The sequence below is a fragment of the Melitaea cinxia genome, chromosome 26 (genome assembly GCF_905220565.1).
Source record: "Melitaea cinxia chromosome 26, ilMelCinx1.1, whole genome shotgun sequence".
Taxonomy (NCBI): Eukaryota; Metazoa; Arthropoda; class Insecta; order Lepidoptera; family Nymphalidae; genus Melitaea; species Melitaea cinxia.
In genome coordinates, this window is record NC_059419.1 from 1772661 (window position 1) to 1784720 (window position 12060).

The window sequence follows — 12060 nt, forward strand, 5'->3', positions numbered from 1 at the left end:
AACTTCCAGTGAAACTCAAAATCGGCTTAGTCGTTCCGTAAACCTTCCTCTTGAAGCCCTCTCTCCATTGGTAAAACCGCATGAAAAGCCGTTCAGTAAATTTTGAGGGAATCGATCACATACACTTTTGGGGAGTTATTGTTATAATACACTAACTGTTGCCCGCGACTACGTTCGCGTGGTTATCAAGATAAGCATTACTATCAAGATGTTTAAGCAAATATTTTTTTTACTTCAGTCACTTGAAATGCTTATCACGCTGAGTAATTTTTTAAAAGGCACAATTTAGTATAATTTATTAGTTATTTTTATAAAACCTCTCTATACACCACATTTTTAGTTTAATTTACAGGCTGCAGTATAAATAACCTAGCAGGCGAACTTATAGCTGCTGTATATGTTTCATACAAACTATCAACCCCAATCAAACGCCCTAAGCAGTGGAATATCAAAAAATCCGTTCTTATCGGACGTTTACTAACTATAATCCTTCCAACCTCCCTGCTAAATTTCATCTTTGTCCATCCTGGATGGATGGACCATCCAGCGGTTTTTGAGTTCTCGTGATGTGTGAGTGAGTCAGTGACCTTTCTCTTTTATATATATAGATTACGATTCATTATTAAGACACCTTCTCATCATCTATAGACCATACATTTTAAATTTCAAGTCAATCATCATCAATCATTACAGCCTATACAGTCCACTGCTGGACATAGGCCTCCACAAGTTTACGCCAAAAATAACGTGAACTCATGTGTTTTGCCGATAGTCACCACGCTGGGCAGGCGGGTTGGTGACCGTAGTACTGGCTTTGTCGCACCGAAGACGCTGCTGCCCGTCTTCGGCCTGTGTATTTCAAAGCCAGCAGTTGGATGGTTATCCCGCCATCGGTCGGCTTCTTAAGTTCCAAGGTGGTTGTGGAACCTTGTTATCCCTTAGTCGCCTCTTACGACACCCACGGCAAGAGAGGGGGTGGCTAAATTCTTTAGTGCCGTAGCCACACAGCACAAATTTCAAGTATCTTACTTGAAAAACATAGGACTTTCATACAAACTTCAAACCTGCCAAATTTCAAGTTTGTAGGTATTATAGTTTCGGAGATTTCGTGATCGTGATTCGTGACCTTTCGCTTTTATATATGTATAGAAGATATAGATATATAGGTCGAATTGAGTAACTTCCTCCTTTTTTGAAGTTTTAGTACTATCTGGCGTGAGATGTAATAGGGATGGAGTAATATACAGCCAAAAATTATATAAGTTATTTGTTTATTGGTGTGCTAAATTACTAAATTAAACTACATTTTGATGCAGTCATTGTGCATTGTTCAAGTTTGAAGTACCTAAAAATGTCTCAATTGATGTATGTACTGTATGTACTGTTAGGATGCCGACCCTGTCTGTCTTTAAAAAAAAAAACTACTCTACACCGCTAACTGCTTTATTCAAAAAACACACACAATGTTGGATAATTGACTTCCGAACTTTAATTGATGTCCGATCTACTCGGGGCTCTGAGTCTAACTGACTGTTTGAAAATAAAATAATATTATCAAAGAAAAGGAACAATACAATTGCTGAGTAATGATTAAACTAAAGGAAAAATACTGTTTATAATATAAATGTTTACGAAGCTTTTACTACGTTATAAAATGGGATATAACAGTACCATACACATTTTTGTAATTAAAAACGCTGGCACCTACTAAAAATAAGAGTTTTATGAATATACATCACATATAGAAAATCTAACAACTCTTGAAGACCTTTACTAACAAAAAAAACGACATTATGAATGTAGTCATGTTTGAGATTAGCTTATTTATTTATTTATTTGTTTTCACACTATTGTACACCAAACAAGAAACAAAATAAACAAGCAACATTTACAATAATTAGTAGAAAAATGTACAAAAGGTGGCCTTATTGCTTAAAAGATATCTCTTCCAGGCAACCTTAGGGCGAAGGAGATGATATATTGACGGTGTAGGTGTACATTTTAATGTTTAGTTAGCTTGCCAATACTTATTTATTATATATAACAAACTACGAATACTAATTAGTGTAACAAACAACATCATTAAGTGGGAAGGTTTTTACTAGATATTTATTAAATTTATTTAGACTAAAATCTTTCAAAAGCTCATGGGGAGGGTCGAGGTAAAGTCGGCAATAGTAGACGTTCCAGATTTGGAGCAGGATATTTCCAGGTGATTGACTGATTTATTCAGCTTATAACATCCCACAGCTGGACATAGGCTTATTTCTACATATAGAAGGGTCGGAACTTAATCCAAAAATAGTAAGTATTCACGCAATAGAAATTTTTAAGCATTTTTAAAAATATTGTCAATTTTAAATTATTATTTGTAATGCTTAATAAAATTGTAATCTATAATAGTTGTGCTAAGCGCAATCTATTGACGACGAGTGTTACTTCGATTGGAACCTAATACTATTTTTTCCGTACACAGAGACAAATAGAAAAGAATTCTTTCTATGGTTCAATTCTTGGCAGGAATTAGTTTTTTATTTTTATTTTTAAAATACAATTTCTAAATGTTTCATATATTTATAGATTAATTTTTGAGAAAAATATTACTACTATCAACCTAATATGATAAAAGTAAAAGACCGATGATATTCTGGTAATTTCTGTAATTCACTTTTGTACTTCAACAATATTTTTTCACGTAATCTCATATTATAATATTAAATAACATTCATGCATACAATTTATCACTCGCTCGACATTTGATTCGATTTTAGACTCTTAAGATGTAACAGTTAAGTCTAAAATCGTTAACAAATCGTAATTAAAATAAAATACTGAAATATTTTCTTCTAAGCATGTAAAAATTTACATTAAAACATGTCGCAAGTCGTGTGACGTATAAATTATTAACATAAATGAATTAATACATTTATATTGTAACAATAAATGTACATTATATGTAAATTCGAGCGAATCACGAAATACACCGCACAATACGCAACCAAAATTATAATAACTATAACAAAAAATAAAATAATTAGAAAGATTTTAAATAATACGAATTATTGCAACACTTTAATTCATTTAATATTATAATAAGTATATTTTATAATAACATTTATATATTTTGTTCGACGCTTCATTTATTGTTATAATATATATAGAATGGATAGTATTTTTTACTTATGAGATATTTTTGTCTAATTATTAATATTGCTTGAAAAACTCATTTGAGGATTAATACAAAGATAATTATAACGAAACGTATACAATTATAAAGGTTAATTTCGAGGTAATTATTACTTCAATTTCATTTTAAAACTTAAAGAATTTCGTGACACATCTGACTCGAGTTGAAATTTACGAAAACTTACAAGTCTTGGCTAATGTAATTGAAAATTACTTGATGATATCCTTAGGTGATAAGATTTTTAAGAACACTTCTGCTGAGGATGGGAACCAATTTTGTGTACATAATTTAGTATGTATAGAAACGAAATATTCTCGTAAAGTACTCGTGTTTTTTAACTAGTTTGATAACAAAATATTTAATTAACGTTTCTTTAACATGTATATAACTAAAAAGGCACATTGGTAAATTTACTATTTACAAAATTATTTGTATATCGATAAATATCATCTAAAAATATATTTTATCACATTTAATTTAAAATATAATATATTTACATAATATTTTTTTGTTACATATTTTAATACCATGGTCCTTTTAACTCACTGACTAAAATATAGAGTTGGTCATTATTACTCAACTCAAATCTGTTTTGAAAATGTTTTGTAAATGTAAAAAGAGCACCATGTATGATATATACGAATTTACATTTAATATATTCATTTAAAATTGTGCTAATTCATGTAAAATCTGTATATATATGTGAATAATTATAACACGTATAATTCTAAAATGTGTATCGACACAACCACAATTTTATTTTTATAAGAAAATTTAATTTTCTTATAATGAAACAATACTTTATAGGAGCAAACAAAATAACTTCGATGTTTTAATATTCACGCTTATATCATATAACTAAATACAAAAGATGGTAACTTTATACTTTTTGTTTTAAAATAATAGAAAAAGTAGATTATTTTTTCTAATTCGAGGCCTTTTTTACATACATGTACTGATTGTGGGATCTCTCAGCCATGGATATTTTTTATATATTATATTTGTACATAATTAAAAAATTAAAGAAATGCGAAAGAAATTCACGTTTATAGCCTTCGAAAATGGCACCGTTATAACATATCTTTGGCATTTCCTTCGCTTAAATTGCATTATAAAATTTCGACTTAATTCTGAAGAATATAATTGTAATTATACATTGTATAATTTAAATTATAGTATATATATATTGCAAACATGATTCACAAAATTTAATTTTAAATTCGAATACATATTTGTATAATAATTATCAAAAGTATTGTATATATAGGCCATATACAAATGTTACATAAAACAGACTAAAAATCCGGTAAAATCGATCACGATTAATATCACATTACCGGTTAAGCTTATTGTCCATCATAACCTAGGTTATAGTCTAGGCACATTTTCGTCTAGGCTCCTAAGTCCATGTCGAAGCAGGGTCTAGGATGCGCGTGGGGGGAGTGTGGAGCGTGGGTAGCACCTAGTAGTAAGGGTAGGTTTTCTCCGAGACCTAGGCCTAGACCGCCTAGTCCGAGCGACATTCCATTCTCTGATAATAGTGATGAACCTGCAAATAAAAAATAGTTTTGTTTTTAATATAACTTTTAATATACTTTTCATATATTGCTGTTTTTAAAATATATAACACACATATTGCAGTCCACTACTGGACGTAGGCCTCCCGAAGTTCGTGCCAAACGTGCCGGATCCCCTCAATCTCCATCCAGCCTCCACCGGTAATCAAAATAGCCGGGAATAGTGGGACTGCCAGGAACTAAGGGCCGAAATTTTTGGCGCGTACTTATGAGTTTTGCCCATGTATCATGCTGGCATAAGTATTTTTTTAAAACTAAGTATATATTTGACTATGATTAACTTTACCGTACTTTTGTATGCGATTGCCCTATGTAACATTGTTAACTTTTAGCTTTAAATATTACAAAATTATGTTAAAAATGTTTTTTTTTAGATAATATTGTCAAAACTTATCGTAGTTATTAGTGATTGAAAGTGTTTATGTGAATTGTTGTTTTTCGATGATTCGCATTAGACATTATTAATGGAGTTAAGAATGATTGAGGAGTTATGGAGTTTTACACCTTCTGTGTCAGGAAGTTTTCATTAGATCGTAAGTGTTTGATGTGAGGGTGTGTCATGTTGGGGCTGTTGGAGGTGTTAGAGTGTGACTCACCATGCGAGAGGTCGACATGTAGCAGCGCGGCTCCCAACCCAAGAGCGGTGGGTGATGAGCATAGCATGGGGTCACCTGTGGACAATATCATAAATTTAGATAAAAACATACATCCATATTATAAATTTATACTATTGATTACACAATCAATGCGATAATCAAGGATATTTTTTTTACATTTTTTTCTTTGACATAATATATTGTTTTTAAGCAGTATTATTGTATGTGTTCCTGTGGTGAGTAAGGTGACTAGAGCTTCAAAATCTTCAGGGGTTCTTTTTTCCTTTTGAGAAGTTCCGCTGCGTGCGTTGCGAAAACAGTTAAAGTTTCGCAAAAATCATGTATGACAGAATTGATCCTCTTTTAAAATTCTAAAAAAAAGTTCGAGACAACATATATCTTTTAAGGTTGGCTCACTATAACCTTTTTTATGCTAACTAAGTTTGTTCTAAAATAATTTATTATTTGCGACGATGTTTTTATGAACATGATATTAATCCTTATCTAAATAAATACGTTATTCATCACAAGTATTTAATTTAAAACAAAATAGCCTTTTACACAATTCGATTGCAATGAGTAGGTATGTCAGGAAATATCTCAGATTTAAAATAACATCGCAGCAAAATAATGATCAAGTATTGCGCGCGCCTCTGGTCCACGCGGACGAAGTCGCGCGCAGAAGCTAGTATATATGTGTAATACAAATGAATATAATATACATAAAAATAAATGAATAAATAAACGACAAATGCTAGGAAGCCTACATGTACCTACCTATATTTTATTATTACATATTATTTATTATTTACTATTAGTATATTATTGTCATAAATTTTTAATTTCCAAATTTTTTGGTATAAAAACCAACTTCGTACGACATCTTTTCTAAAAGAAATGAGTACGTAATAAGTTTAAAAAAGATGTTAAATAAAGTCCATATTGCATTACATTCAAAATTTAATGGTAATTATATTTTTTTATTTGTATCATAGAACAAATAACAATAAAATTTTTGATCGCTTAATTAAAAGAATTCCAAAAAATATAAATAAAAAACAAAATTAAACCTGCATCGGCCGGGAATCGAACCCGGGCCGCCCGCGTGGCAGGCGAGCATTCTACCACTGAACCACCGATGCTTAAAACAAATGAATGAAATTTATCATTTATATGTAGTATATGAGTTATTATATGATTTTTATTACAAAATACTAAGTAATACGAATATTACATAGACATTTCAATAATAGTTAAAGGCCAATTTCCAATAAAAAAAAAAAATAATAATAATAATTCAGCTTCATTTAACCCTAAAAAATATCCATATTAAAATAAATTTGTTATTTCTAGCAATTAATATTCAAATATTACCAAAATATATCACATTAAAAAAAACCTTATATAGTAAGAATGTAAAATGAAATAAGTTACCAAATTAATACTTATGTACACACTGCCGAGCAGAAATTTCGTTTACCTTAAAAAGGAGGAGTTCCTTAATTTGACTGTACTTTTTATGTGTTGCCTCTTAAATTTTTACTGGTTGTACTGGTTTTGATGTTTTTTTTTTTTTAATTTGAAAGTTAGTGTTGAATAGTTTTTGATTTAAACCTAATAATTGCATATTCAATTGATATCGACTGCGCTGATGTCCTTTCTTTATAATTTGTCGATGTATTATTACTTGATGATATTCAAAATCGTTATTTTTTTTTTGTTTGAGAACAACCATAATTATCTATGAATTATTTTTTAATTTTTGTGTGTAATTTTCTTTCTTTTAGTAACACAACACTGCTTGAAAGCAATATTATTTATCTGTGATCTTCTATAAGGTCGAGGTACTTCCCCGGTCGGGCTGCTCCAGATTTAGAGCAGAATATTGTGTCCTGTACCCTACCTCAGTTCTAATTTTGAGGAGTTAATTATAATTTATTAATAATATAGTTAATTTTATTTTAAAATAATAATAACCTTGCGTGACGGGGTTGTGTGAGTCATCGTCCATGAGGTCTTCTATCTGTGCCAAGTTTAGAACCGCATCGTTTTCGTCACCGCCCAGCAGACCGGGCGTCGGAGACAGTCTCATCTGATGAAAAATAAATGTTTATTTGCTATTGATATTACAAATAGGAATTGTTTTAGAAATAATTATATTGGTAGATTCAAATGAATAGCTAAATGTTAAGTGCAAAACTCGAGAACGGATTTTCCAAATCTTGACTTAGGGAGTAAGCTGGTGAATGGAAGTTGTGAGGGAGATATAAGTTTGTGAAGATAGGAAGAGAGAGAGAGTTACGTTTCTAAGGCACACTTCGTTTTTATTTTTTAATTTTCTAATATTTTGTAGAAGTAACAAAGGAAAAAAATTTAAGAACTTCATGCGTCTCATATTTCTCAAAAATAGAAAATAATTAAATGATTTATAGTAGGCTTCTAGTTCGTTATGAACGCTGTATGGGGGGTCCAGAAATACAAAAGGCTAGACTACGTTGAAAACTTGTAGGTATGTTGTTTACAAATATTTGTCATAAGCAAGGACCGAACCCGCTGTCGCTAGCGGATGCAACATTAATGCTGGGGTAATTGCGCCAACATATTTATCATACTTTTTATTTTATACTTCTATTGTATTAAGAATTTATTTATTTATTTACATACATTTACGGTACCAAGCAAGAAAAATAGAAAAATGTTGAAACCGGACCAATCGGTTGAAGTTAGTACCTTAACATCCTTGTGGTTGAAAAGATGGTCAGTAACGGGTTCGAGGCACATGTCGGTCTCCAGACAACCCAGCGATAGACCCTCGCGACTGAGAGGCGAACAGGACCCAAGTTTGAGACCGTCTGGAAATAAATATACAAAAAAATAATATGAAATTGATGAAAAATTTAGCATTACCGGTCACCTGTTACCTATAATAAGCTTTAAATTGCCTACTTTAGGAACAGACGACGTTGTGTGTGCAGACAATAAAAAAAAAAGATTTTTACTCTGCGAAGTCACAAATTATCACTACAATTGATATTATTCTCAAAAAAGGCACAAAATCAAGTTTATATAATATAATATTTATTTATACTTTATTGTCGCCGCCGTCAAACGCTGGTACTTATCAAAAGGGCTCATTTAAATTCGGTCGAGATTTGTCAAATACTGTTTGAGCTACTACTAAAAATGGACATTTAATTATTATTTTTTTTGACTACCCTCATTATATTACTTGTCGGTTGTTGACAAAATTGGTTCTAATAATAAATACTAACCTAGGGCGTCTAGAGCTGAAAGTGCTTCTCCAGCTGGTGTGTCTCTTAGCAAGTCTGGAGGTTCGCTTAATTCCATGAGGGGAGCGGGTTCGGTTTTGGGTAGGACCACCTCCTGTGGTACACAACATATGTTTATAGATCATATATCATACATACAACATATATAAATCATTCATTCACATATTCATATGTATTTTAACAAGGTATAATAAAGAAAAAAAAAAAATAAAGAGATAGGATCCTCAATCACGTATATACGGAAGAAGTAAATAATTAAATTAAAAAAAAAAAAACGAGTGTGCTTTAGACCACACGACTGAAGTAAAACTTCTGCACAATAGGCCTGCACTGTGTCTTAGATATACGAAACGCAACTAGCTATGAGAGAAAGACAGAAAGAAAATATGTGCTCGCACCACTCTCTGTTGCTCTATTCGCCTCGCCCGATCACACTTTTCGTTTTTTTTTTTTTTTTTTTTTTTTTTATGTCACTAGGTCGGCAAACAAGCGTACGGCTCACCTGATGGTAAGCGACTACCGCAGCCTATAGACACCTGCAATACCAGAAGCATCGCAAGCGCGTTGCCGACCCAATCCCCAATCCCCCAGGAGCTCTGGTCACCTTACTCACCAACAGGAACACAATACTGCTTGAAAACAGTATTATTTTGCTGTGATCTTCTGTAAGGTCGAGGTACTACCCCAGTCGGGCTGCTCCATATTTTGAGCAGGAAGTTCCTGCTGTGCCCTACCTCAGTTACACTTTTCGTAACGCTCTCGTTACGCATTCATCAGCTTACTACCCTAGTCGTGCCCTACCCTAAGCGTGCATAAAGAAGTTTTACTTCAGAAAATTTAACTTAAGTCAAAATCAAAATAAACCAAAGGTACATGGGGAAAGAGGCCTGTGCCCAGGGATGTTACAGACTGAATTGTAAGAGTGTGACGTCATACCGGCGGTGCAGATTGCTGTGCTGCGGATGCTGCGGAGGTCGCCGAAGTCACAGAAGCTGTGGACGCTGCGGACGCTGCGGATGCTGCGGGCGCTGCTGGTGTTGCGGATGCTTCTGGGGAGTCTTCGTCGTGTTGCGGGGACGACCAGCCCTCGCTTAGCGGGAGACCGTGGAGCCTTGCTAAGTGTTCCAGTTCCTGTGAATATACAATACAGCTCCTGATAGTAAGCGATTACCGTAGCTTATAGACGTCTGAAACACCAGAAGCATCGCAAGCGCGTTGCCGACTCTATGCCCCCCCTCTACCCCAGGAGCTCTGGTCACCTTACTCACCACAGGAACACAACACTGCTTGAAATAAATAATATTTAGCTGTTATCTTCTGTTATAGGTCGAGATACTTTCCCAGTTAGTTTAGCTCCAGATTTTTAGCAGGATATTGAGGAGTATATGTTTGACTTATTTGTATTTGTATACAACTGCTCCGGTGTTGTGGTGCAAGTAGCCCTACCTAAGACACCGACGGTTTGCGGGTTCGATACCCGCTCGGGATGAAATATGTATTTGTACAAATATTTATTTCCGCTTTGATGTCTGTCTTTGTGGGTCTCCTCACCGTGCCTAGGAGATCACGTTAGGCTGTCGGTTCCGGTTGTTATCGTGTACACCTGATAGTAATTGTTGTCATAGTTTATCACAAACATAATATTCCCGGAAGATCATTTATTATTCGAATAGCAACTTAAAAGGATATGTATCTTGAAGATACAAGCTGGGAAACTCTTAAATACAATTGGAACAAAAAACAAATCTGTTTAAAATCCAATTCCTACATCCAAAAAACGATCCGTCCTGATTACGAATTGATTGATTTCGAACAATACAAGCAAAACGAATAGTTCTCTAAATATAGGTACCGAAAGGTAGAACGATTTCTAACCTGTATCCTTAACATTAACTTTCTATTATGCAATTCAATCTGTTTCCGTCTCTGTTCGCTCTGTTTCAACCTGTTCACTTCATCTCTTAAACACTTGATGTAATCCACGCTGCTCTTAAGTATTGTACCCTTGTTTGGTCTGACGTCCCTTATGACTTCGTAGAAGGGATCGTTGGTCTTCGGCAAAAGGGTGCCCAGTTCCTTTATTCTGTCGTTTATGTTGAAGCGTCTTCGACGTTCGACTGGAAGGTTTAATGTTTAATTTTAGGATCATTAATTGTATTTAGAAAGAATATAGAAAATTTGTGATAATAAAGTTCATAATGACAGTAGAAATAGACAAAGTTTATTATTAAGTACATAAGTTGAGGATAGGTTTATTAGCAGGAAGTAAAGTAGGCATTAACTTAGGTAGGGCACAGCAGGAATTTCCTGCTCAAAATATAGAGCAGCCCGACTGAGGTAGTAGTACCTCGACCTTACAGAAGATCACAGCAAAATAATACTGTTTTCAAGCAGTATTGTGTTCCTGTTGGTGAGTAAGGTGACCAGAGCTCCTGGGGGGATTGGGGATTGGGTCGGCAACGCGCTTGCGATGCTTCTGGTGTTGCAGGCGTCTATAAGCTACGGTAGTCGCTTACCATCAGGTGAGCCGTACGCTTGTTTGCCGATCTAGTTATATAAAAAAAAGGCCTTTATGAATTTTAAGGGGAGATAAATCAGGTCCTAAAACCCTAAAATATTTATGAACAAGTACTTATTATTAGTAGGGTTAAACATTTTCAGAATCCATTCGGATTCAATCTTTAGTGCCAAATAATTGCACTAAGTTAAATATCTTTAGAATTGACGGAGATATCGTACATCAGTAAAAAAAAAACGAGTGTACTTAGATCACACGACTGAAGTAAAAGTTCTTTAATTGCCCTTGTATGAAACGTAATTCTCTCTCTTTCTATCTTCACTAACTAATATCTCCGTCTCAACTTCCGTTCGCCTCCCCATCACACTTTTCGTAACGCTCTCGTCACGCATTCACCAGTTTGCGCCCCAAGTCAAGCGTGCGTAAAGATGTTTTAGAAATTCACAATCCTTTCTCTCTTATAAGAAAATTAGCATTTATTTTTGGTTTTTAATTTGTTTGCCAATACTCACTCATATTATGGTTGTCCTTTTTTTGCCTGTCCTTGGCCAGGGCGTGCATATCCGCATCAGATAATAAGGCACAGTCGCCTGCCACTGAGCTGGCCGTGGAGGCAGGTTCTGATGAAGACAGCGGGCCAGCGCCGCTATCCAGAGACAGGATGTCTTCGAGGAACTCGTCTGCCTGGAAATGATATTAACAGGTTACCATTATGGATATGGAACACAAAATTTATACTAATATTACAAAGCAGGAACTCTGGTACTTCTGGTTTTAATTGAGTTATTAAGATAGGGTACAGAACGAAATATCCTACTCAAAATCTAGTGTCTGCTCGCAAACGCGTTGCCAACTTTACTCAAACCCCTCCCCCGAGTCTTAACCACCCCGC

At 34.0% G+C, this 12060-nt stretch overlaps 1 protein-coding gene and 1 non-coding gene across 2 annotated transcripts in view; both read right to left on the reverse strand.

Moving 5' to 3' along the window:
* Positions 1-3909: 3909 nt before the first annotated feature.
* LOC123666397 (microphthalmia-associated transcription factor) overlaps positions 3910-12060 on the reverse strand; it is a 164636-nt gene continuing 156485 nt past the window's right edge. The window contains exons 6-13 of the mRNA XM_045600491.1: positions 11681-11852; positions 10526-10767; positions 9587-9781; positions 8633-8744; positions 8091-8212; positions 7293-7452; positions 5361-5462; positions 3910-4736 (exon numbers count right to left, since the gene is read on the reverse strand). Of these exons, the coding sequence (XP_045456447.1) occupies positions 4579-4736; positions 5361-5462; positions 7293-7452; positions 8091-8212; positions 8633-8744; positions 9587-9781; positions 10526-10767; positions 11681-11852 (1263 nt within the window). The 3' untranslated portion in view covers positions 3910-4578. The remainder of the gene's footprint in view (positions 4737-5360; positions 5463-7292; positions 7453-8090; positions 8213-8632; positions 8745-9586; positions 9782-10525; positions 10768-11680; positions 11853-12060) is intronic.
* Positions 6432-6502, reverse strand: Trnag-gcc. The gene has a single exon. It is a non-coding gene; the product is annotated as a tRNA-Gly (tRNA).